At 42.7% G+C, this 27,712-nt stretch overlaps 1 protein-coding gene across 5 annotated transcripts; it reads right to left on the reverse strand.

The window, feature by feature from the left end:
- Positions 1–87: 87 nt before the first annotated feature.
- On the reverse strand, positions 88–26,513 carry ZC3H11A (zinc finger CCCH-type containing 11A). Of its 5 annotated transcripts, XM_054024963.1 has the most exons (19): positions 26,401–26,513; positions 19,744–19,865; positions 18,706–18,758; positions 18,047–18,234; positions 16,630–16,749; positions 15,586–15,709; positions 14,543–14,746; positions 13,694–13,810; positions 12,550–12,630; positions 11,789–11,899; positions 10,570–10,632; positions 8,512–8,604; positions 8,275–8,340; positions 7,218–7,739; positions 5,895–5,974; positions 4,968–5,292; positions 3,720–3,889; positions 3,167–3,234; positions 88–2,263 (listed from the first exon to the last, which is right to left on the reverse strand). In XM_054024963.1, the coding sequence occupies exons 4-19, from the start codon at positions 18,098–18,100 to the stop codon at positions 2,005–2,007; spliced, it is 2,457 nt and encodes an 818-aa protein (XP_053880938.1). In that variant the 5' UTR covers positions 18,101–18,234; positions 18,706–18,758; positions 19,744–19,865; positions 26,401–26,513; the 3' UTR covers positions 88–2,004. The 5 variants fall into 5 exon arrangements, 4 of the variants coding, with proteins under 4 accessions (XP_053880938.1, XP_053880937.1, XP_053880939.1 ...); XM_054024962.1 differs by lacking the exon at positions 19,744–19,865; XM_054024964.1 differs by lacking the exon at positions 19,744–19,865 and having other exon boundaries at positions 26,420–26,465.
- Between the last annotated feature and the right edge of the window lie 1,199 nt (positions 26,514–27,712).

Genomic DNA, 27,712 nt, shown 5'->3' on the forward strand with positions numbered 1-27,712 from the left:
GATTGGTTGTAGAAACCAAAAGACCCTTTTGTTTGCACCTACTGCCCACCTCTGCATCTTACCCAAATACACGGAGAACATCTGAAATAAGACTTCCTACATCAGCTTTATTTAAAAACACGAGTAATGTTTTTCATGAACAGCCCAACTCATGGTGAACATGTATGGTTCAGATTACATGTAAGACAATGCCTTAAATACAAACTAAATAGAAAATGAAAGAATAAAATATTTACAGAAGCAATGGCATACATAAAATTCTGCCTTCATAGACAGGACTTCTCATCCAGAGAAGGAAGTGAACAAAGCTGACAATGGAACAGAATATTCTGCTTAAACACAGGGAGATAAGCAGCAGGGAAAAGATTTTTAGATCACAATCTCTCATACATATGTCTCTCTCTGAAAGTTGCTTCCATTTGTGCACAAGCAACCAAAAGTCTCATTGTGAAAAGTCCTTCAGCAGGATGGAGGGTTGTTGCTTTTCGGCTTCTTTGGGATGAAGCTTTCTGCATGGTGTCCCTCCTAGAACTATAACAGCAGTTTCTTCAGGAGTGGGCTTTTTAATTTAAAAATTGGTTTTGGTTCAAATCTTCCCTATAAGAACTAAGACATCACAGTGGATTATCAAATCATGTACGTGTTTTCTTTCAAAGACAAAATATTTACAATACAATTGAACTTTTTTTTTTAAGCCTGCCAGCAGCAAAAGCCTTGCTACACCTATATCTTCACAGCTCAAAGTCGGAAGGGACTAGCTTGTTGAAGGTTTAAATAAAAAAAAAATCTTATGGTCAAAATGAACATAGGTGATGGGATACACAATACACCCCAATCTCAACCATTCTCTCCATGTACACTGTTCAGACAAATGGACTGTCAAGCACAGAAGACTAGTTTTCCGAACATCCCAACCCCAGGTGTGTACTTCCTAAATGATTAGTTCAGGCCGGGGGGGGAAGAGGGGGAAGTTATAGAGAAATGAAGGGTGAGAAGAGAGAAAGGTATCCACAGGACAGGGGAGGGAACAGAGTTTGCTCTGACACGTCTAAGACTTGCCTGACTTGACACATGCTTCCTATTGGCTGAATTCCAGCATAGTGCTACATCAAATCAGATAAGCCTATACAGCGAATTGGGGTTCAAAGACAGCTGAAAGTGTTTTCCCCATCAGTGCCAGCAGCTACCGCTTCTCAGTAGAAGAAAAGTCAGCAGAAGAGGGAAGAAATTCTTGGAAATGAGAGGCACTTTTAAGACCCATTTTCAATTTACTGATGTGCAGCAGACCAAGAGGGGTTACACCAGTTGCCCCAGGACCTTACTCAGTCAACAAAAAGTACCAACCCCCCAAGATTTAGTACAGTATGATTCAAAGGGAGGAAGGCAGTCTTCGTATAGCTGCTGCTTTCCATACTGATATTGTGTTGTCCCTGATAATTAAAAGGAAGTAAGGCTGGATAGACTAACCTGATCCCGCACCTTTGGCAGTATGTTTGGCCCACATTACTGTAGTAATTATCCTTCTCTCCCCACTTTTTCATTATTTTTTGCTAGAATGTTAAAACAAGAAGGTAAGGACAAATACAACTTAAGAGTTGCCAAAAGTTTTGAAACACACTGAGTTTTGCACACCTTGCTGAGAAAAACTTTTTTTTTTTTTTTTTTTTTTTAAAGCCTTCACAGCCTTAAATCAGTGGAACAAGTTTACACCCCCAGGCTTTATAGATGGGCTCCAGGATCTTTCTGGCCTGAAACTGTGAAGTGCTTTGTCCTCACATATTCAAAATAGCCGCCTGTGGTAACAGGATGGGTACACAGGCTCTTAACTCTGACCTGCAGGGAAATTAACGACAATTGAGTGCAGATATTGCCAATTTTTATCAGTTCAAGTGTACTTGAAGACTTGTGGCAAAGCCTCATATAGAAGAAAAAGGTTTATCTTGGGTATCCAACAAAATAGAGTTTAAAATGTTTTTTGTTTTAAAAGATAAGTATAAGTCTGGTTCAGCTGTCAATCATTTCAGATAGTTCAAGCAGGAGGTCATCCTCATCTTTCCCTGGGTCCAGATCAATCTCTGCTTCCAGTTTGCCTCCAGAGATTTCCCAAATCAGTTTCTCAAAGTCATCTTCTACGGATAAGGGTGCTTTCCCAGCTGTGGTGGAGCTCAGCCTGCGGGTCTTGACTGCTGCCTGTGAAGAGGTTGGGCTTGACATCTCTGATTGAGCCACAGAGGCTGCTTGGCTTCCTATATGCAACTCAGGGCTTGGGAGAAGAGAGAGAGCAATTCCTTAATTGAAAATATCTATTTTGCCAACCACCCTCTCTTACTGCAGTGTTCCCCCCCACACCTCCAATCCTTCGGAATTGCTGTGTAATTAAGCAGTGGCTATCTCTGAGTCCAATGTAATATTACAGGTACATTCTCAGTTTGGGGACCTAGACACAACCCTGAGAATTAAACCAATCTTTTTCCTAGATTCCCCAAATGCTCTGCCTCCAAAGACAATACACTTACACTAATTTACTAAACTGATTATAAAAATGTGAACGGATAAAACTTCGTGAACTGTTGGTTAAAAAAAGATATCAACTATTTACTCTTTCCATCACATGTTTGGATGAATTTGGTGCTCTTGACAGTAAGAAGCTGACAGCAGTGGATTCTAGTCAGCCCTGATTCAGCCAGGTGCCGCATAAACTTGTCTCACCCAGCTCTGCATTATTTTCTTCACCTAATATCCCTCTTCTCTTACAGAGCCTTCTGCTGAGACATGCATTTGGTCACAGAGAATGCCAGCTATTAGTTAGCATTTGAGGAGGAGCCAGCAGGAAAGTCTTCCCCCATCTTCATCCCACTCCAGCGCCACCCTCGCCTCTTTCAGGACCTCACAGGAATCCAGAAAGATGCTACTGCAAGTGATGCCAATTCACCAACATGAACAAAATCAACTCAAATGTTTTAAAAGCTAATCCGAAGGAGAGTCTGCTAAATTGTTAGAAAATTAAAGCAGGGTATGTTGCAGGGCTTAACAGGTATATTATAACATTGATGACCTCAAACTCATCTTCCCAAATGTCAGGCAGAGACAGTACTGGAGTTTCAAACCGAAACCCCAGTGACAAAAACCTTTTCTAACAGGAACAGAAGCAAGTTGCAGACATTACCTGTCTCTGGATTTTGCTCTCTCCGATACAGTGGCCGGACTATCCTCTGGCACGGCTAGAATAGTAGTCTGGGAAAAAGCAAGGTGAAAGTTAAGGTACAAAAGTAAAATATTTCTCGGCAGATTTCTTTTCCTCCAGCATAATGCCTGCCCCATCCTTGCACAGCCATATCATCCCTGAGCCCCAAGCCAAAACAATTCTGGGCCTTCCCAGACAAAGTGAGCATAAAAACTCGATGCCTATCAAGAGCCTGAAGTCTTCAGCAGTAGTTGACTAGCCACTCTGGAATGCACGTAAGTGGTATGTACTTCACTCCACTGAGAAGACATTTAACTAAGAACATTATAAAGTGCTGTTACTCATCTAATAAAAGATGGAGGAAGATGCATCAAAATCATACCATGGTATGGTAAGGGACTCAGATCTGGACAGAACTGCATAAGAGAGATAAGACATCCCTATATCTATCTTCGGTCGTCTCTTAGGGGCAGGGTGAAACACTTCTGTTCAGGTTTCACCATAGGCTGTCCAGCTTGTAAGCCAGTTTCCTTACCACAGCTGCTTTTTTAGCTGGGAGCTCCTTCAAGTCACTGCTAGTGGTGCTTAGTGGTTTCACAGCTGCTATGGCAGAAGGATGACTTTCAGCCACCTTACGTTTCAGGGCCTGCTTTGCAGGGGAGATGGTTTTCACGCCTGATGGCTTCACATTCACCTTGGGTTTGGCTGGAAAATAAAAGGAAAGGAACAGAAGCTGATTGGTTCCTAGGGTTGATGCAGTTTCCTTGCTCCTCTGTAAAGCCAGCAATGAGTTTAAGGCACAGCACCTTGTAACCCCCAATTAACCCTTTGGCAGTTCAAATACATGTATTCAAAAAAGAACTAGATAAGTTCATTGAGGATAGGTCCATCAATGGCTATTAGCCAGGATGGGCAGGAATGGTGGCCCTAGTCTCTGTTTGCCAGAGACTGTTCATTCCCTCTGGGGCACCTGGCATTGGCCACTATCAGAAGACAGGATACTGGGCTAGATGGACCTTTGGTCTGACCCAGTCTGGCTGTTCTGTTCTTATGTAGTCAGCAATCTATAAAAATGCTAATAGACTTACAGTGTCTCATCCTATCGTCTCTAACACATTTCAGAGAAATTACTTCACCTCCATTAACACAGCCATCTTTGGGGTGGAATGTAGGAGCTGTACAGCAACACTACTGAACGGTCAGGGATGAATTCATAAGCCAATCAGAAATAAAAGGGAGGATATAGAGAAAATCTGGACAGCACCAAGATCCTAAGTAACACCACCACTTTTCTAGGGTAACTTTACTGAAATTTCAGTGTTCACAAATGAAAGCCATTTTCTAGTTAGATTTTTTTTTAAAGTTTGGGAATTTCAGGGCTCTCGAAAAGGAAAGGGTTAACACAGACAAGAGCTGGGCAGAAACAGAACAGGCAAATTCTGTGTAGGCTCTCTCTCCCACCCACATCAAGGATCTGCACAACTCGTTACACTACTGTGCCAATGCATCAAATCCAGACCGGCAGTATGTCCTTTTACTACTCCATTCTTCTTCTGAATCAAGGTCTGGCCATTTTGCCAACTGAACAAAATATGCGTCATACTGTGCTGCACTTGTGATGATGAGAAAAGTCCAATTATGACTACACTGCAGAATGAGCACTGGTCATCTTTCCCTAAAAATATTGAGCAAAATAACTGAGTGATTTGGGGAACAGATTACGTGATCCAGCCCCTAAAGTTAAATCCCTCTTACAGAAAATACTACACAAAATGACATTCACCTTTAGCCTTTCGCTCCAGAGACTGAGCTGCATGTTTCACCGGTAGTACTGAACCCTCTGTTCCTGGACTTTCCATCACTGCTTCCTCTGATTTCACAGTCAGTCTCTTTGTCAACCGACGAGTTGCCCCAGGCGTCACTGTGGATTCAGGACTTCCGACCACTGGGCTCTTCTCTTTAATCGTTTCTTCTCCAGGGGATGACATAGCAGATATTTCCTTCTGGAGCTTCTCCTTCTGTCGTGGCTTCAGCTGCCGCTTCTCCCTCAGTATTTCTTGAGAACTCTTCATTTGAGCTGTAGAGTTGTTTGCACTCTCATCTGAAGACTAGAGAAAATAAGAGAGGAACAAGATGGGACAAATCTAGGGAGACTTCAGAACACAAACCTAATCAGCAATTCCTATGGAGAGGACTCTGAGCTCAGCACCACCCTAATATCAGTCAGCTGCATTTTGGCAACCTACATCAAGGTTCACAAACACCCTCACCTTTACTACAGAAGTGCAGCCCACAGAGGCTACAAATCCCAGCATAGGTTGTCCCTTGATCAAAGCAAAAGACTCTAGCTGCAATCTAGTCCATTCTCAGTAGGAGCCCAAGGGAAACACAAGTTGCCAATGCTGCCCTCAACAGACAGATTACCTCTGATTACAAAGTCCTGGCTTTTGCTATTGCTACCAGGGCTTCTTATTCATTGCTATGTATAAATAGCAAGAAATTCAAAGCCATTTGGTCATTGCAATGTTTTCCTTAAATGCTACCACAGAAGACAGGACTCTGGATTAATCTCCAGAACTTAGATGCAGAAATGTACAGACATCCCCATTGCATCGGAGGTATGTTCCAAGTCATGCTGGTAAACAGAATGTGAATGTTATCCAAGGCAACTTCTGACACATAGTGTTTCCTATATTCTCTAGGGACTCACCTCTGCAGCCTTGTCTGTTGGGCCAGCTCTGAGGGGCGGAACGCTAGACGCCACCAACTTCTTTTCTTCTCTTCCAGGTGCTTTAAAACATCCCAAACCCACACTGTTAATTCTAAGAGTTCAAACACCACAGATCTCCTGAATAGCATTTCACAGTACCGGTTTCCAACCTTTTGGGCAAACGAACCAGTTTAATAGACTAAGAATTTGGCTGCAGCTTGTGCTCTACAATCTTCCATTCAGTTGTACACACTGTAATCATGAGGTCTGGGTTGCGCTACAACCAGAGAACTTTTACTTGCAGCTGACCAAGCACTGTGATGACCCAAAGAGACTCCCATTTAATGTTACATCTGAAAGACACTTTCTACAGTGCACATTATGTATTGTGCGCAGGGAATGAATGAATGAGGTTGTTGTCTGTAGGACCCCTGCCTTATTTGTTGCAAAGGTTGGAAAGTGTATAGTGAACGAGGCAGAGGACTATAGGATGAAAAAGGATAGTCTCATGGTTAGGCAGTTGAATGTTGCCCTGGTAAACTGGATTCTATGCCTGCCTCTGCCACAGAGTTCCTGTGTGATTCTGGGCACCTCACTCAAACTAGTGTTAACAGCTGGCTACTAATTGTGTGTTCCCCATTTTCTGGGTGCCCAACATGAGACGCCTGTGGTTTAAGACACAAAAACACTGAGCACTCTGACATCAATGGAATTGTGCTTTGAACATACAAAGTGCTCATGCTCCCCAAAAAAAAAAAAAGCAAGTCCTAGATATTTCAAATTGGGCACCCAAAATTAGTAGACAATTTTGGCCTTAATCTCTCTCTGTGCCTCAGTTCCCCAGCTGTAAAAAAAAAAAAAAAAAAAACAGAACACACACACACATTCCTACCGCACAGGGGTGTTATGAAGATACATACATTAATGTTCATGAAACAGTGACTCCAATATTATTTTGAGAGAATCACAGAAACTCCCAGGAGGGAATGAATTTTGTATTCAGTACAAAGTTTGAGGCCTGAGGCCACACATTCAATATTGCATTTTGTCCTCCACATTAAATAACTATGCATTCACTAAATGAGGCAGGAACCCCACAGAAGACATCGCAAACGATATGCATGCCAGCCTTTAATTACATGTGTACAAAGCAGCAAGTAAAGTTGACATGGGCAACCTTGATTCTGGCACGTCTTAACTTCTGACTTTGAAAGTCTTCTAGCTGTAATGTGTAGTGGAGTGAGTGATTTCGGACTAAACTGAAAATACCAGCAAAGAAGGGGGAACCTGCTGTACTATAGGAATGGCCAAAGCATTTGTTACCTGTCAGCTTTGTAATGCGCAGTAATCTCCTCCCGGTGGGAGTAAGCTCAGGTTGCGGTGGCGTATTTAGGGTGTTCTCTCCACTCTGCTGCTTCCTCAGGGCTTTCTCCTGCTTGATCTCCTCCAATGTTTTAATGCGCACCTCCCCTATTGGCATGGCTTTGCCTGTTGACTCCTCCAGCTGCCCTTTGCTGGCTATAGGTGGAGCTGCAGTGCCCTGCTTCTTGGGCTCACTCTCAGTCTTCGGCTTGGCAGGACTTTCCTCCGCTTTTAGCTTTTCCTCCACCGTTAGCTGATCTTCCTCCCCCAACTGCCTGTTTTTTTTCTCAGCCAGAACCTCAGAAAAAGTTTTGATTCTAATTGTTGGGGAGGGTTTCACCCTTGGATTAGGATCTTCTGTTCTACACGTCTCTTCAGTCTTGAGTTTGGTTTGAGGTTCTCCCCGTCTCTGGTTGGCTTTCTCAAGACGGATTTCTTCTAGTGTTTTCACACGGATCTCACCTGCTGGTTTTGCAGCTCTTTCTGTTGTCACCAAAAGAGGAAAAAACCAAAACATTTAAAGAAAAGTTTGTGACCTGTGCATTGAAAAAAAAAATTAAGTAGCCACTTAGGGCCCCCCCAAAAACTGTGAATGTCAGTGTGTCAAAGAGGAAGGAAACCAAATCATAACCTAAACTTGTGAATGTGGTTTAGGGAAGCATGTATGTCAAATTGTAGGGCACACTCTGATCCCTTTTCTGTAAACAATCTATTACTACTGTGATGACTGCAGCCCCATTCTACCACTACCTTGTACCTCCACTGGCATTTCCAATCCCATCTCTTGGTTTCCAATTTCTATTTCACTTGTCTCCAAGCAGGGTTTAAGCTCTTCTGCTTATAAACAGGCAAGCAAAGCTTGCTGAGGCACAAGTGGAATCAAATTGGCTGTCAAGAGCCAGAACTCTCATGCTGGCAGATACAGGAGCTCTAATGGCTAAGGGTAGGGTAATGCAGATTGCAGAGAAATGGCAGGTCCAGGAAAAAGGGGAGCATCAGCTGTCTCCATGCTAGTTACCTGTCTCCGTGCTAGTCTGCTCAGCTGGCAATCCTAGCCTCTCCTTAAGAGACTTGGGGACTTGAACTGCAAGAACAAACACAAAGCAGTTAGGTGGGCTGCTCCTTTGTCTCTCACATAGTTCCAGGAAATTCAAAGTTATATTGAGAGGCTTCATCTAACATACAAAGAACCAAAAGGGAACTACAAACTGAAGTCTGTATGTAACAAACCCAAAGATTTCTTAAGCAGCAGTACCTCTCTTTGGTGCTTTGTCAGTCTTCGCCAGAGATTCAAGCTTCTTTCCCAGCCTTTCAGCAAGGCTACGCTTCAATGGAGGGCCACTTTCATCTGTAAAGCCAAACATGGTGGAAAGAAAGTCAACAGCTAATATTTGAACGTATTAACAAGCGCTTATACATAGAAGGACTTGAAGACAGAGGAGTCGCCTAGAAGCTCTGCTCTCTTTACCTTTCACAGAGTTTAATTTTTCTGTGTTTATTTTCCAGCTGCTAATATCTGCTATTTCTACTTCTAATTGTAGCTCCCAAATAGCACAATGGTTCTCAGTGGAAGAAGCATTTTGAAACCCAAGTAACACAAGATAAAGATGTCAGGAGGGTAAGAGGCTCTCTGAGAAACTCTCCCTTATGAAGCAACTGCCAAATCAAGGCAGGGACTCTCAGGGTGGAAAGTTCTAAAGCACTTCACAACTTATAGGGGTTCTCATAATAAATTTGTGGTGGCACTTTTGCTAGTGGGCATTCTGACAATTTTTCCTAAAATACTTGACTTTAGGAAAAACAAATAAATATGCACATATACATGTTCAAATCATTGTAATTTATTTATGTAGAGGTTTTTTGCAGACTCAATTAAAAATAATGTACAGTTGTCTCTATTCTTTATTGGACCTAAACAGAATAGAAACACAATTAAGGTGTTTTGCACAGTTTTTTGTTGTTGTTGCTTTTTAAAAAAGACTTGCTAGCTAGTAAGTCCTCTGCTGCAAAAAGATATATTTGTATATTTGTTATCAATTTCCACAGCAGACTTACTAGCTAGCTGGGAGGCTGTGAAAAGTGATATTAACAAACATACAAATATAAATTTTCACAGCAGACTTACTCAGCCAGTAAGCCCTGGATAAGAGGTGGGTGGGGAGACAGCGGGGACCAGGGGCTACGGATGGGGGGCAAGGGAGGCAGTGGGGGCCAGGAGTGATGTAGGGGGGTGGTGAGACAAGGGCTGGCACCTGAAGGCAGGGTCCAGGGCTGGAGCCCAAAGCCCCAAGACTGGAGCCTGCCGCCCGCCACCTCAGGGCTGAAGCCCGAGCCTCACTGCCACATGGAAGGTGGGGAACTCACACCGACTGCCTGTTCCTCTGGCATTTGTGGCTCCAGAGGGGGGCAGTGCCAAACCCTTGCTGATGGCCCTGGGGGAGGGACCACTGCTTTGCACCTCACCCCCACTGCCAGTCCCTGCCCAGGAGGCTGTGGTCGCAAGAAAAGCCCCTGGTGGCCGCATGCAACCACAGTGGCTGCATCTGAGAAACATTGTCCTACAGTATCTGAAATGCAGACATTTTTAAGAAGGGCAACAGAACAATATATCTGCACAAGCCTGGGGGCAAATGCAATATATTTGCTCTGGTGTTTTGGGGGCACCATATTTCTCTGGTAAAGCATACAAGAAACCACAAGCTCAGGAATTACCAAAAATAGATGACTTGATGGCTTCTGACTTAAGTTAAAGAAGCAGACTATGTGAGCAGCTGGAGTACCCACACTGCTTCAGAGTATATACATTGCATAGAGTCAAAAAATTATCCCCTTCTTGAGATATCTAACTAGCTATAAACCTTAACTTTCCCTAAAAGCTTTCTCCTCAAGTTTGGCTGTTCCTAGGTTTCCCTGCAAATCCTCACCTGTCCAAGTCCCTTGTTCCCCATTTTCCAAAGAGACACTCCATCCCCTTTGCAGCCTGGTTGGAGTTAACGACCCCCTGTCAGCATGAGACACAGCAGCAACTACTCTGCAACCTTATGCAGGGCTGTAAAAACTGCCACCATGTTACAGACCAGCATTCAGGTAATGGGAGAGTCTCATACATACTCATTTTTTCCTTAAACTAAATTCCTTTAGCTTTATTTTGTTCTATAAAATATATTTTCAAGCCACATTAACAGAGCTGCCTGGAGCCTTACAGATGTAATGGCAGATGGGTGTTGCAGATTTCAACTTAAGTGCATTACCAGAGCTGTGCAGAGGAAGCTGACTCTAGCCAGCGTTATTTCTCTAGCTTATGAGTTCTTACCTATGGAGGGTTTCCGTTTTCCCAGTCTCTCCGAGAGACTCAATCGAATCAGAGGCTCCTCACCTGGAACAGTGAAACATAAGCATCTTTAATTTGGAAAAAGCAGTAGCCATATATAGATATAAGATAATCTTGCCAGTTTACACAAGTGATAGACTCCTATTGTAAATCATGAGATTTTGCCTATTAGCGAGGAAACAAAAATGCAATAATATTGCATCATCAAACATTCTGATAATTACAATTTGGAAATGTACTAGGAAGTGTACTGTAGTATACTTAGTAAAAATCGTAGTATGAGATCTCGCTTCAGCTTTCTGCTATTAAGGCTCTGATGACAAGTGTGCAAGTTATATACTGTGCTGGTTAGGGAGGTTCTCCTACAGCAGAAGTTTTCACAAAGTTAACTTTTACTCTTACAAGCAAGCAAAATGCCTCTTGAGACCACAACTTCCATATTCGGGCTCTAGTCTACTAGACACTTTTGAAGATTTATTCCTTACTAGGATAAACAACTATCAAACAGCAACGAGTCTCTCTCTGAAAAAAAATGGAACTTCGCAGTGTCTTACTGCAGACTACCTCATGAACATACACTCCTCCCACCAACACCCTTCTCTGCTTGTTTAGTGCTGGCCCCCTCTCCAATGCCACAGAGCTTCTCTGTAGCTGCTTCCTCTCATTAGTCCCCCCAGTTTTCTCCTGTTTGCACCCATTCATTTCTCTCTCCTTTTGTTATTTGGTTCTGCAGCTATATCCTTGTGCAAACGCTTGTCCTGATCCTGCAAACACTTGAGCACATATGTAGCTCTACTCACACCAGCAGACCTGTTGGGAGTAAAGTCAAGCACATGTTCAAGTGTTTGCAGCATTATGGTCACATTTTGTAACACTGGCTTGTTATGGTTAGCTCGAGCACTTCTCCGTAACCCTTTAAAGGTGATGTCCAGATGCTGAATGTCCTGATGCAAAAGTCAAAAATCTATATGCTTCTCTGAGTACCAGCACTGTCAGAGGTTTTCGATATATCCAGGGATTCTTCCTTCTGTAGAAAACCATGGGTTTCGAAGCTTTCAATAAAGTCTTCAAACACCTTTCGGCACCATCAGTAGCAGATGAACACCATGTTGGCCAGAGAGAGCAAGGACATCTGGACCAACACTACAATCTAAGGAGCTACTAAAATGGAACCAGGGAAGCAGGCAGCAGTTATCATTACCTTGCTTTGCAGACAAGGTTACAGTCCTGATCACCGTCCGTAGGTTTTCCTTTTCCGGACCAGGAATGGTCTGGGATTGGAGTGGATAAACAGAAACTCCAGAGGGGCCTTCTGATCACAGCAAAGAAAAATATATTAAGTTAGCGGGGGGGGGGGGGGGGGGGGTAGTTTATAAAAAGCCACTCCCTTACCACATGAGGAAAAATAGACAAGAGTTACTTTATTCCTGGCAAACTGATCTTAAATCACTTCAACAAAAACATTATTTATATGCAAACTGAAATCAAGGCCCAGATCATGCAATTGAGGGTGTGTAAAAACACCTTTATGAACAGATCTCCCACTCAATCAATGGCATATCTGGGTCACAAGAGAAGAGAAGAGTAAATACAAAGGACTGCACAGAATAGTCCTAGCCAATGCTTGGCCAGCTATCCAGATGCTATAGGGGGGAAAAGATTCATGCTGTTGTGCATTATGTGAGTATATTCTTGTACCCTTCTCATTTCGACTTTACTCCCTGCTTTAGAGGGCCTGACTAATACAAGAGAGCTTGTGCCATCTGGACGCTGCTTTTAACACCTGAACTATTTTTAAGCCATTTTTTCAAACAATACAGTCCTTCTCTGAAAGCAAATACGGATTATCCCAACCCAAAAAAACCCTGCAAGTCATCCTGTGTATTTCCCATGCAGGAAAAACTGTTGTCTCTCTTGAGACAGGAGTGCCACTGAATTTGGGAGGGAGGGAGAGTAACTCACCACCTTGTTTTTGTGATTTTTCCTTCATTTTTTTGGACTTGATTTCTTCAAGTGTTTTTATTCCAAAATTCAAACTGTTATCTGAAAATGCAGAATTGTGAATGAACCCAAAACTTAAAAGCAATGGTGAATGTCTATGAATACAGACCAAGCTTCTCAACATTTACTGCTTTTTTCAAAAAATAAATTAAAAAAAAATCAGTATTAACTGATTAACTGAAAGAAGAAAAAAAAAATCTAAGTTCATGGCCACAGAATTTGGCTTGCTTGGTCTCACAAGCCAGCAGAAGCTGCATTTTTAAGAATTACCAACATCTGCACTATTAGTCACTTGGCTTACTTTTAAGGGTTGTTTTTTTTTTAAACAGTGTGAGGAAATCCAGGCTTTGAACTCCCCTTTGGTCTCCTGTGACAGCTAAGTCACAGAGATGCTCACCTTCCAGAGCCATTCTGTGCTCCCATTTCCACCCCTCACCTCACTGTTCTTCCACAACATGCTGCTTTCTGAAATAGCTGCGATACACTTCTTCAGGTGTCAGAAGATGCTACTGCATGACCATACAAATACCCCCTTTCCCTACAGAACTTCCTTGGTGATGTCTTTTTAAGGAGTAAGAACCTCAAAACTAATTTAAAGACTTAGGGTGCAATCTTCCACCGTCTTACACTAGTGTAAACCAGGAATAACTCCACTGAAATCAGTGGAGATACCCAGTGTACATAAGGTGCTCTAGCCTGATGACCTCCATGCTAACTCTTGGACCACTCCATATGCTCCTAAAGCTAGCGAAATTTAATGTAAGCATTGATTACCAAGATGAATTTTTTAAAAGGTAACCTGAAAAATCACACTATCATTTCCTGTTTCAATGCCTACTGGGATTGCTCAACATAAACCAAAAGCGTTTGAAAAAAGAATGAGCTAAGCATTGACTCAGCTATCCTGTTTGTGACTGCAGAAGAGTGGCTGATACCCAAAGATCACCTTACTAAGCAGCTCAGCCAATAGCTAGAATTAAGGTTTTTGCCAGGCAAACCACCGGGGTGGTCATTTATTACATTTGACCAACACCTAACACAGTGGGGTCTAAGAGCCAACCTGGCTGTGACCTTTAGGAGCTCTTACAATATAAACATGAATTACCTTGTTTTGAATTAGCACTGGATTTCCGAGTAGAGATTATCCGCAATCCATTATGGGTTTCTGTAGCTGGCTGTTGAACAGGTGTTTTAGTTTCATCTCCTTCTTCAGAAAGCTGATCTGAAAGGCACAAAATGTTAGCTCACACTCAATTAGCATCAGGAATTGGACAAGACTGTGTGCACTTTGAGGCAGGGAAAACCAGGAACCTTTTTGTTCTGGTTGCATACAGCAGCTGGCACAATGGAGTCAGGGATCATGCCTGGGGTTTCTAGGTGCAATGGTAGTACAAATAACTAATAACTAAATCTTGTGCTTTCAGATATCAGACCAAGCCCTTACGCAGCACATTTCATCTAAGTGGTGCAAAGGGTGAGTACTCTCTTCATTATGCAAAAATGAAGGTATTGGGAGGTTAAAGCCAAAATGGCCAAGGTTTTTGGGTGCTCAACTTGAGCACCCATCAGTTCCCTCTGACTTCAAACAGTGGCCACTTGGCCTAAGTGACTTGCCCAAGTATGGCCATGCCAGAGCAAAGATCTAGGTCTTGTGACTCAGTTCCTAGCTTTTAATCGCTAGACAAGGCTACTTCCTGGATTGCCTAGAAGGGTGATGGTGCTTAAGGATGAAATTCCCTTCCTGTTTCCTTGTCCAACAAGAGTTTAGAAAAGCTTTCCTCCAATATTCCAGGTATTGGCCATTGCACAGTGCAGAATGCTAGACTAGAACCACCACAGGACTAACCATGTAAACTGAAGGTTGATTACTAGGCACATAGCAAATGCATCAGTGCTGTATGTATTTATTTAAATATCGGAGATATAATATGCTTTAGAGATAAAATCTGCTCACCATCATCATCTTCATCATCATCTGCAGCATTGATTACAACTGGAGGATGAGTGGGGCTGGGAACGTTTTCAGAGTTTTCCACTTTCATCACCCCCCGCAGCTGGGGGGAGGGGTTGGACTGGACAGACAGTTTATTCTGCTGCAGCGAGATCTGGGTCACCTTCACCTCCTCTTCGACAGACTCAGTCATACTTGGCAGCACAGCTAGAAGAACAGGAGAAACACCTGTAAATTGCCTAATTAAAACCTTGAATCCAGCGCTTCATTCATTTCCAAAATCATAATGCATATAGACTTCCAGACATGCCGAACTCTCCTTCGCTATGAGAGAAGAGACTCCGCTCAGTATGAATATGCCAGGTTAGAGAGCATAGATGTCTGGCTATTATTTTTACAGCCCCACAAAGCTATATCTCTTCGCACCTACTGAAAGGTTGAGTGAGATGAAGGTAGCCTGAAACAGAAGGAAAATGTTAATAAAAGGGAGAGAAGCAGCTAAGCATAAAAAAAAATTGTGTGAAATCCCCACAGCTATTCATTTCAGCCTTGACTACAGCTGGAGGCCCATTTCTTGTGTTCAGAATCAACAGCTGGCTGGTACAAATCAGCCGTTGTACAGCACCAATGCTGCTATAGAAGTAACAAATCTACTTCCTGTTTTGATAATATCAAGACTTCTTGTCTCACAAAGAAAAACCGACCAAGGTGAGGGATATTTCGACTCTTGGGCCAACAAGTTTTAATATCGACCTTAAGAGCCAGTATTTGTTTGTTAATGAAGCAAATAATGTAATATTTGTTGCAGTGGTCTCAGAACTGATTTTTAAATAAATATTTTTGACATTTTAGGTCAGACTGGTGTTCCATTTGAAACCACCACAGATTTTAATTTCTATCATGAACAACTGAGCAGCCTTTGTTTTTCAACTACCAATAGCAGGAGCCCTCGGAAATATCTGTGCAAGTAAAAATCCAGAGGTCGGCTCTACAAGGCTTCAGGGATCTAGGAAGAATTGCCGAAGGAGAAAAATGAAACAACTCACTTTTGCTTGGAGGTAGGAAGAGTCCGTCGACGTAGCGTCCCTTGTTGTGATGGAAAGCGCAATTTAATTTCTTACAGCCAACTGGCTGATTCTCCCAGTAGCAAGGGATCTCACTGCGTTTTTTCTTCAGACAGACAAAACAAAGACCCACATTAAAGTCATCTTGGAAAAGCTACAGAGTCATGCAGTTATCAGATGGCATCCAAGTGGCATAGAATGCTCACAGAACAATCACAAGGCAATATTATGACTTCGTTTCACAGGTCAAATATGTCACAAAGATAAAATATTTCAATATACCATAAGGACATTGCCTCATAACTGAAACAAAAATCCGATCTAGCGCTCTGGGCACATATACAATCTTTACAAAAACTACGACAATGACAATTTTGCAGCTGTCTGTCACTACACTTCCTCTTTCCTTTCTCCACTTTCCAGTCTATTATAGCCCCCGACAAAAACTATGTAGAAAACTGGAGAAGTCAAAGATGGAAAAGACACATTAATCGTATCTAGTTCATCTCCCAAAGGGCCAGTGCAGAATTATTCCCCAGTGCTAGGGCCACCACAATTTTAAGTAATATAACCAATGTGACTACTGCCACTTCCACTGAAGAGACTATTCCAGTGTCTAGTAGATATCACAGCAAGGAGCTGTTTTTCTAACAGGCTTAAATTTTCTTAAATTCATCCCTTTACTTTGATCACTGGAGGCCAGCGTTGCTTAGAGCAGGCAAAACTGATATGTAAAAGTGAACCCACTCTATGCTCTTTGCTTCCTACCGTAAATTATTGTTCCAATTCAAACCAAATTAGGAAGTGTCAAAGTAACCTGCTTGCACTGAGGAGCCTCCCATCAGATCCACTTTTATGATTCTAAATCAGTTCTCATCTTCTTGGTGTTTGCATGTTCAGCACAAGCATCTGTGACAAGACTACCACAACAGTGAACCTCAGTAACACAAGTTTAATTTTAACCAGTTCACTGAGCACCAGATAAAAAGCCCTGTCCGAAAACGTACTTGCAAAATGAACACTTACATCAATCTCCATGTGCCTAAACCTGCAGATACTCCTGAAGCAGCGCCCTTCCTGCCAGAGTGTGCAGACAGTCTCGTTTCCCAGTGCAGCTTCACAATGACGGAAGGGACAACTGTCCCCCTGTGCCAATAGGACAAAAGCAAATAAGAGGTTGCAACCTGAAAAACCCAGGTATAAAGAGAGCGGTAAAAGTGGGACTTTCTGAACTGAAGGATAAAGGCTCAGTGACTGAACTGATCCTAGTGTGGGGAATGGAAAGGCAGATGAATCAAGAAGAAGAAACGGAGCAATGGATGAGAAGTGCATTCTCAGGGAGAAGGCAGAAATAATTAATTCTATGGAAACATTTTGAAAGGTCCTTCCTGACATTATTTTAAACCACTATCTTAACATCAGACAAACATTTTAGAGGTGGCCATGATGAAACAAGCCAGGATATCTTGTGGATGGGATAGAAGAATGAGATAAATCAATAACCACTTCATAAAACACACACACACACAAAAAAGATTAACATCTACATCCCTATTCCCTACAGCCAACCTCAACCATCTTACTGTTGCATTTACATTTGATAGAATTCTGTTTACTGTATCATCCTTAAGAGCTATAGTTATTAGTGTTAATTTTAAATTGAGATATATTTGCCACATTAAGAAATTCAAAAATTAGGCAGCAATCAACACGGGGTGGGTGAAGCATGATGCCTGCAGCTCTTGAAAAACTGTATGCCATTGCAAAAATGGCCACTATTATTTTCCTGCTGCCACAAAAAAGGGCATATATGTTTCTGCATCTGTTCATTGGCCTTAGTCATGTCTATAACTTCTGGATCTTATTTATTTAACAATGAAACAGCATACAGAGTTGTCACAATATGATATGGATTTTTTTCCCCCATAGCTGGTTCATTGGGCCCAATAAGCAAGTTAGCTCTAGAGAGAAGCAGAATGGTTTAGCTGACTGAAGGAGTCAGGCGCTCTTGAGTTCCAATCCATTATTGACATTGACTCCCTCCATAGCTTAGGCAAGTTGCTTCAATTCCATGTCTTGATTTACCTATCTTTATAAGGAGTTAATGCCAACATCACAAGTTATTCGTAAGGATTAGCAACCAACTGTTTGAAAAGTGTTAATCAGCATTACTGCTTGATAAAAACAGGAGCAGGGGTAAAGATTAATGCTATCTCTACACAGATGATCTTGCATTATTATTCTACTTTGAAATTTATTCCTTTCCATAACAAATGGCTAGGTGTAACAAAACAAGACGGGTAAACAGGATATGAAATCAGCTATGACACTTCAGGATAGATTCTACTTTCGAATCTAACTATGAGACATATATTAAATTATTTGAGAATCTCAATTCATCTCAGTTTTTTTTTTAAATGTGTTTTTAAAAACAACAACACACCTTGGTACATGTGGAATAGAAATAGAAGTAGCAATCATCTCCTTGTTTAGACATGCTGGACAGATTGTTAGAATAAGCTCAAGTTATCAGGGCTATTGCTCCACACAGACTTCTTCCTCTCTTAGTGAAAACGGGCTTCACCCTTTCTTCTTCAGACGTGATCAGTGAAATCTTCTTTAAAAAGTAACCTTGGAGAAGTTGGTTTGAGGGGAATAAAAAATAAATAAATCAGATCATCAAGTGACAAGTAACTTTCCCTCTTCCTTGCAACAATGCCATTTAATGAGTTTGAAGGGACAGTGTTAACTTGACTACCTTGAAACTGACCAGTTCCAAAAAAAAATCCCAGTTCTGAAGTACTTTCAAGTCATCTGAGTTTTGTCCATGATTTAAAATAAAATAATGATTTTTCTGTGTCCTTATTGACATTAAAAAGTTTTATTAGTATAGAACAAACTGTGCTCCATACAGAGTTACGTGCAGGATTGGGGGCCTACCTCTGAAGGAATTAATTGTGCCTGGGAAATATCTCTGGATGATTAACTATTGTTATAAGTCATATTCTTTAAAAAAAAAAAAAAAAGTTTCAGTTATGAGCCCTCCCTTCCCACCCCACAGTATACACCAAGGGGAAATTAGACATCTATAGATTAACATACCTGGATAACCTCGGCAAGAACGTTGGTCTTCAAAGACTTCCAATTAATTTCTCCTGTAGGCCGAACCAACACTCAATCCGTGAATTAATAATAAAGGGATAGAAAGAATTTTCTCCTCACATTGCCAAGGAAATCTCTCATCCACAATTCAGACACAGGCTGTGCTTTTAAACATCTTACAACTACTGGAGGAAGCAAGTCCATTTGAATACTCTCTGTCAGACTGGAGACAGCGAGGGTTAGTTAGCTCTTCAAAAAACAGTTCATTTAAAGATGAACTTGTGAGTCAAAGCGGCTGCAAAAATGAAGATCCATCTTCCACAGCCAGACAGTTAAAATTTTTTTTTTTTTTTTTTTAATTTAAAACTCAATAAGTTCCAATTTCTGGTCTTCAAGATTTCTTCACCTATTAAGAAAACACAAAAACCTTCCCCCATCTTTATTACCTGTATAGCAAAAACATACTTGTATGTATAAACATACATATGTATATACATATATACAAATGTGTTTATACACACACCAATATATTCAAATGTGGTAATAAAAATGATATAATTGGGCTATTTGTCACTTAAAATGCATCATAAAGTGTCTCAAAATTTGGGGGAATGGCAAAAATTGAGGGGTTATAAAAGTGTCACACAAATACACTTTCAGGCCAATGCTTTATAATATGGGCAAGTTTGGATCTGGCACAAATATACACATGTACATGCATACAGTATATCCATATTTATGTGCTCAAAGCGTTCAAAGTATGCATAGTCTGATATCCATATTGTAAAGAACAATTTGTGGCTCTGATCAGATATTTAAAGTTGCAATCAAATGCAGAAAGATAGCAGTTCTAAAATATAGCAAGCTGTAAGAAGCAGGGAAACGCTCAATTTTGAAGAGGCACAGCTGCGTGAGACACAATTTGGAAATATTTTGATTTTTGGAAGCCAATTTTAATTTCTTTTACATTTTTCAAATACTATTGGTTTGTGACCATATACTGTTCCCTGGTATATATATATATATATATATACACACCATTATCCATCGCTGTGAGATGGCAAAGGTCTGAAAGGATGTCTTGGATCCAATTCTTAGCAACCAATGACTGACACCATAAGGAGCCTAAAGGTGTTTCCAGTTACCACAGTTTAATTTCACTGTGAAATGAGACATTTCAGTTTATTTATTTTTACTGAATGCCATAAAACCTGCATTTTTGACCATTAGATCTAAACATAAGAGATTCCAATTCCTGTGTCATTAAAAGTGCCGAGAGAGACAAGTTGGGTGAGGTAATGTCTTTTCTTGGACCAGCTTCTGTTGGTGACAGAATTTGGTCCAATAAAAGATATTACCTCACCCACTTTGTCTCTAATAACCTGGGACTGATATGACTTCAATAACATTGCATACATTAAAAGCACTGAAACATTTCTGGGCTAATTCTCTTCCAATTCTACCTGAGAAGAAATCGAATGAAATAGTTCTTACAAATTAATAATAGACCTATTCTATTCTATTAAGATTAGACCTTTTATACTCATGCACTAGTGAATTTTTCCAGGATTTTTTTTGGCGGGGGGGCTAGGGGGGAGAAAAGGGAGGGAGTTTCCCTAAATCTAAAATAATGAGAGGAAAAATTGGGTTCTTGTACTAGTTATCAGTTTTAAACTCTTGACAGGGAATTAAAAAAGGTAAGAATCAATCTCTGTCCTTCCCTTAGTATCTAAATAATTACTCACTTTTGACTTTTGTTGCCTTTACAACTGGATTTTGTATCCCAGGTAACTTTTGTCTACCTGTATCTAACTACACTAATGTTCTCTCGGTGTGCAATTAGCATATATTAGATACAGGGTAGTTTTGCCAAATTTACTTTCACTAATATCCTCCCGAATTCAATGCAATTTCAAAGTGTGAAATGCTTCCACATAAACCAAAACTTATTTCTTGGCAAGTAACGGACAATGCCTCCTGGTCTGTCTGATAATGTGTGCTATTTTTGATTATTTATTTCAATGGATTTGCATATTATCTTCTATACTTCGGCACATACTTAGTGCTTTTCACACAGTCCAGGGTTTGAATTATCACTGAAATTATACTACCAAGCAACTCAAGCCTCTCAGTTCTGTACAAGCACTACAAATAAAAAATGTTAACACAGAAACTAGACTTTAAAAAAATAAAAAATAAAACATTTAAATAACTTTAGTTAGAATAGCAATTTAAATACTACAGAAAATCGACTGAGCTAACCCCTTAAAGCTTAAAATAAATGAATAACTCTGGGGCATTCAGCAAGCTTGCATCAGAAACTGATTAAGAATTTCAAAGCCAATCAAATCCTGAATATTACACTGGTGTTCACATTGAGATTGAGCTGTGGTTCACCTTGTAATTTCATTTTGTACAGGAGCTTAGTTATATCAAAACAATAATTAGAGACCAGTGAGAAGAAATAAAAAGCTGGGGTCACACACTTCACCCTCACTAAAGGAAGACAAGAATACAGTGAACATTTGCTCAGTTCATTTTAGAGCCCTGTCTTTCTCAACACTGAAAAACTATGTTAGTCACTCATCCATCTTTTCAGTTTGCCAACCAGCATTAGTCCGTGGCCTTTCAACAGTATGCTGGGATTATGGGGGAGAGAAGTTCAGAGAGGGAACATTTTTATACCTTAATAGGTGTCATAAGGGAGCACTATTCAGTTACTACTGCCAGCACCATGCTTATCAACTACATACCTACCTAGTGCTCTTTATGATTTTAAAGCATGAATCCTATTTTGCTCTCTCTTTATTATTGACCTGTTTTTGTATTTTTAATTATTTTTAAAAAAATAGTTATTTTCATTAATGTTTATATTAAAAAACCTACGTGGTGTTTAATAGGACAATCTGAACACAAGATCAGGAGCCAGGAACTCCCAAATTTTAATCCCACCTTTCTCACTAAGTCAGATGTCAGTTTTCTGGTCTACAAAATGGACATAACGCTTATTTACCTACTTCACGAGGGGCATTTGGAGGATGTTGTAAAGTGCTCTTAAGATGGAAAGCACAAGAAGTGCTAGATATTAACAACCGTACAAGAACAGTACATAGCAGCACATGTCCCAGCACTTCAAATGGTCCAGAGCGCAGAACAAACTGAAGCTACCAACTCTGGCTAAAACATCTCATCCTCGCTACTCTGAGTGATCTCATCCTCTGTGTCAAAGCCCAAGGCCAGAGTGGAATAGTCATAATTAATAGTTTTTAAGTTCATTTTAAGGAACATTAACTGTTCAATGTTGTCAAAACCTGGACTAGCAGAGTGTTCTGAAACGAGGTGTCTGGCTGTGCTGAAGACACATTCAGAGTGCAGACTACAGGGAGGGCAGCTGAGATACTGAATAGCTACTCGGGTTAATGCAGGCCATCTTCTCAGTTTCCCCTGCCAGTAAATCAGGGGGTCATCTTTAACTGTTATCCCTGAAGACTCATCTTGAAAATACTCTTCTACTACTGCTGCAGCTGATGGGCACAATAGCCTCTTCTTGCCTATTAAAGCTGCACCACTCGAAGAGAAGCCACTGAAGGGATCTGAACCAGAGTAATCTTCCTTAAGGTGAAAAGCAAAAGGATCGGTTCCTATAAGGGATGAATGGCCTGATACTTCTGTAGCTTCCAAGGAACAACCCTCCACTGACATGCACATATACTCAGATACTACTTCAATAAGGATCTGTTTATAGCTTATCAAGTCAGTACCTTGAGGAAGGAATTCTTCTAAATTGTCTTTAAAGCAGGGATCTAATAAAGTGGCCAAGATGTAATGCTCAGATCTGAGCACGGTGCTCAGTCGGGAGTCAGTTTCAAGCCTCAGAGACAAGTCATCCACCAGCCCGAGAGCTACAGTGGCACCTTTGATTTGAAAGTCTTTTCGCATGTTCTGCAGAGTCAAAAGCAGGCGGCGAACTAATGGCAGCACCTGACTAAGACCTGCAGTGCACATACTCACTTCCTGAGTGGCTTCTTCAAACGGCTCAAGGATGTCACACACGTGAGCCATCAGACACCACTGAAATGAGGTGAGGATGATCCCATCCACCCTCCCCACGTGGTGTTGCATGGAATAGTCATGCACTGCCTTCTGCTGCTCTAAAAGTCGCCTCAGCATATAAAAGGTGGAGGTCCACTGGGTGGCTACCTCCTGCTTCAAGTTGTGCTGCGGAAGATGGTTTGCATGCTGGAACTCCTGCAAAATTTGACGGGCCTTAACAGAATGATTAAAATGATGGCAAATCTCTCGAGCAGCTACTAACATGCTCCTCATGCTTTTGTGCTCACGGAGGAAGTCTTGAATTACTAAACTTAAACAATGCATAAAGCATGGCACTTGGGTAAAGTCTCCATCTCTCACTGCATGCACAACATTGGCAGTGTTGTCAGAAACTATGAAGCCAGGGGTGAGGGAATTAGGGGAAAGCCACACACCGATTTGGTAATTTAGTTCTTGTAAAATACTGGCTGCTGCATAATCTTTAGCAAAGCCAGTTACACAAAGAGCTGCCTGCTTCCTACAACTGGGAGTTTTGCTGGCACTGTGAGAGGAAGACAGCAGCATTTCAAAAGACACCCAATGTGCCATCACTGTCAGATAGTCTGTGGTTGGTTCATGGGTCCACATGTCAATGGTTAAGTGAACTTTTTTGCACTCAGCTTTCTCCAGAGCCATGAAAACCTTTTCTCTCACAACACTGTATAACCGGGGCACAGCCTTTGTGGAAAAGTAAGTTCTAGACGGCAGCTGATAGCCTGGTGCCACTATCTTCATGAATCTCTGAAAAGCAGGGGTAGAAAAAAATGAGTAGGGTTGCATATCCTCAATAATCAATTCTGTAATAGCCCTATTTATCTGCTGTGCAACTGGAATTTCATGGTATTTAATTTTCTTCTCAGTAGTGGATATTTGAGAGTCTTGCGGAGTCCCAAAGTTGGGACTTATGACCTTTCTTTTACCAAGCATTGGCTTAGGAGATAAAGTTGGCGCATGGACACCCAGGCCTTGAGATGTTAAACTGTAACCGGCTGTAAGTTTATCCCTCCGAGATGAGAAATAGCTTGAAAAGCTTCTACGACAGAGAAGTGACAAGTCCATCTCCCTAGGACCAATAGAAAAATCCTCAACTGTTTCCTCGTCTACACCGTTACCCATAGTGCCATTAGATTTGTTGGCCATGGCCCAGTGTACAGGATGCATGGCCTGCAGATGCCGTTGCAGCGTGGAAGTGCCAAGGTGAGTGCCGGGTCTGCCTCGACTGACACTCTTTTTACAGACATTACAAACAGCCCTGCAGGTATACTGAGGATCAATGTAGAAGAAGTTCCAGACAGCTGACGTCTTGGTCCTGGTTCCCGGCATCAGGACGCGTTTGACAGTATTGCTTTCGATGAGAAAACTCTCTCGGTCTTCTCCAGATGCACCAGAAACGACTATTGCTGCGGCTGCCCTGGCTGCAGTCGTTGCGCCTGTGGGACCCACATCTTTGGCAAATTGTTTTGAAAGCTCTGGTTTTCCTGGGTATAACTCGTTAACCTGCATTCCTTTCTTTCTTCTTTTTTTGTTGGAAAACTGGCCCAGTGCCTCTTCCACACTGCCATTGGGAAAGTGAACATTGGGAATATATTCCAAACTCCCGCTGCTGCTCAAACTGCTAAATCTGCTATCAGGGGAGATTGGTGACACAGGCACATTAAAGGCATATTCTTCCTCCCCTACACCGCTTCCACCGGTAGCACTTATTTTATTAGCCATGGCCCAATACACAGAATGCTTTGCCTGGAGATGCCGCTGAAGCGTCGATGTGCCAAGGTGGGTGCCTGGCTTGCCACGGCTGACGCTTTTTTTACATAGGCTGCAGATGGCACGACAGGGGTACTGGGGATCAACATGGAAGAAGTTCCACACGATGGAAGTCTTTGCTCTCGTACCAGGCAACAGAACCCGTTTTACTGTATTGCTCTCGATAAAAAAGCTCTCTCCATCTTGCTCAGGAGCACCAGGCATGACTACTGCAGCTGCAGCACAGGCAGCTTCAACAGCACCCGCCGGTCCCAGATCTTTAACAAACTTTTTAGACAGCACCAGTTTTTTATGGTGTGGCTTTCCCTTAGTCCGCAACCCCTTCTTTCCTTTATGTTTGGCAGGTTGCTCCACCCCTTCCACCACCACTTTATCGTCATCCTCAGTGTCAGAGTGGGCACTGGGAATAAATTCCAGACTGCCGGCACTACTAAAGCTGCTGCACCTACTACTGGGAGAGACAGGGGAGACTGGCACACTGAAAGAATATGCACTCATTCTCTATTTCCAAAATTTATGCCAGAACTGGGAGTAATTTTACTATGGAATTATTGACAACTGATCTTGCCCACTTAAGTGATCTTTTCTTGAGTGTCTGTAGGAGTCAACTTCCTCTTGAACCAGTTGCTTGAATGGGTACTATTTTAAGAGGAAAAGGAACAGAAGGAAGTACCTCTACACCAACTTTTTCCTGAAATGCTCGGGTATCCAGTCCCAAATTTAGCACCGTCTATTAAGCCTAATCAGTTGTATACACATCCAACTTAATCGCATGCCATGGTGGTAGTTCCAAGTTCCCCTGTTTCAAAATTAACTATTCCCAGGATATTTCATTTTTATAATCAAATAACACAGCAGTCTATTCTGAAAATAAGGTGCACAGCTCAATCCCCGAGTGCAATGTGCACTCGTGCACCCCAAAGCACCAGTTTCGGGAATGATTTTCCGACTCCACATACTGATAGGTATGATATGAGGAGCTATTTTCGTATTTTCATTCTCAATTAAAAATCAAAGCTGATGGGAAGGGTTTTGTTGTTTGTCGGTTAGTTTTAGGCAGCCAAGGTCAATATCAACAACAATTTGATTTTGTGTTTATTTTTTTTAAACAAGCTAAAGAAGAATTTAAGTCAGCTACTGGGTGCCTCCAGAGTTAGTCTAGATCCTGATTTCAATCCCTTTGGGGTACTGTGTGCAGCCTGCAAAATTAGTAATTGACAGCAGGTTCCTTGTAAGTACCACCAGAAACGGGAAGCACAGCCTTTAAACTCTGAAGATCTTTCTGTTCTAAAGGGAGCCACCTACACTGGAATCTTCTCTTTGCTCCACTTAACATCTGGGGCTGAGCCAGGGACTCTCCTTTCCCAGGAGCCCACAGGGAGCTTGGGAATGGGAAGAGACGGGGCAAATATTCTTCACTGACGTGCCCAAGGGAGGAGAGGGACAGTGCCCTGGCAGTAACAGGGGGCCTGGCATGGGAGGAACTCCCTCTGCAGCGCCAAGAACCGGACCCAGGGATCCTTCAATCTCAGCCGGAAGTGTGTGTGTGTGTGGGGGGGTCTCCCCTACTCTGCCTCTTTCCCAGGGTGGGGGCGGATTTACCCCGAATCGGAGCCCCCCGGGGGTCCCCGCCCCGGCTCTCTGGGGCGCTTGGCCCCAGGCTGAGGGAGCCGCCAGGGGAGGGTCCCCGGGGCCGGCAGGGGGGATGCGGCCTGGTCCCCACGGGTCGCTCCCGGGGGGGAGGGGGAGGGGGGGAGCAGAGGCCCGGCCTCGGCCCCGGCCCCGGGGGCTGGTGAGGAGCCGCCCCCGGCCCTGGTGCTATTAACGGGCTCTAGTTACCGGCGAGCGGGGACTTTACCGAATCCCAAGGAGCGGTCGCCTCCGTCGCGGCTGCTGGGTCCCCCCGCTCCGCTGGCTCCTCTGTCTCCGGGCCGGGGGCAAAGCTCGGGCCACCCGCCGCCGCTGCCAGCCTCAAAGATGGCACCCAACACCAACATACGGGCACTCGACCCGCCCGCAACTAACATGGCGGCCGGCGCGGCTGCGCCTGCCTCACAAAACAACTCCCAGCATGCAGTGCGGCATCGGCCCGCCGGCGCCCGGGAAACGGCGTCGTCGTTGCACGCTGGGAGACGTAGTCTCCACGAGCTAGGTCAGAACACCATGGCGCGTTGCACGCTGGGAGACGTAGTCTCCACGAGCTAGGTCAGAACACCATGGCGCGTTGCACGCTGGGAGACGTAGTCTCCACGAGCTAGGTCAGAACACCGTGGCGCGTTGCATGCTGGGACAGGTAGGCTCACAATCGGGGAACGGAGAAAATGACGCTGGAGCAGTGCATGCTGGGACTTGTAGGCTGACTGGGAGTATGGCATGCTGGGCTTTGTAGGCTAGGCAGCTGACCCAGTTTGTACCTCGTCTGCCCCGGGCAATTGCAGTGGAGAGCATCCAGAGGTGGGCCTCCATTTTTGAAAATAATGTGGCCCTTAATTAAATTTAAATTAATGGAGATATCTTATCTCCTAGAACTGGAAGGGACCTTGAAAGGTCATTGGAGTCCAGCCCCCTGCCTTCACTAGCAGGACCAAATACTGATTTTGCCCCAGATCCCTCAGTGGCCCCCCTCAAGGTTTGAACTCACAACCCTGGGTTTAGCAGGCCAATGCTCAAACCGCTGAGCTATCCCTCCCCCCAGGGATTAATGACGACTGTTGCACCATTACTGTCTCTCACAGTTTTATTGTGAGTCTCCATAGCTGGTGGTGGTGTAAAAGCTCCAGCTCTTGGGGTCATGTGATTATTTTTTAACATCTTAAGTTTCTAGCTCTTGTGTTTGTGGAGAAAAGCTTGTAAATGTGAGCCTTAAAGGCTCAGACAATAGAAGGCAAATATCAAGGACCCCAACAATTATTATTTAAAAATCTGATGATTCTGGAGTGGAGGCTGAGCTATGATTTTTGGATGCTTGCAGTAGTATTAGTCTTGGTGTGTCTCCTGGCATCCCACCAGAAAATCCCCCAAACAGCAAAAACATCAAAGCAAAAACCTGATTTTCACAGGTGCTGAGCACTCAGAAGTTCCTACTGACTGCAAATTGGGTTTGGGATGTGGAGCATTCCTGAAAACCAGGGCCTTGTATAAATGGTATGTG

This window comes from Malaclemys terrapin, chromosome 4, assembly GCF_027887155.1.
Source record: "Malaclemys terrapin pileata isolate rMalTer1 chromosome 4, rMalTer1.hap1, whole genome shotgun sequence".
Classification (NCBI taxonomy): Eukaryota; Metazoa; Chordata; order Testudines; family Emydidae; genus Malaclemys; species Malaclemys terrapin.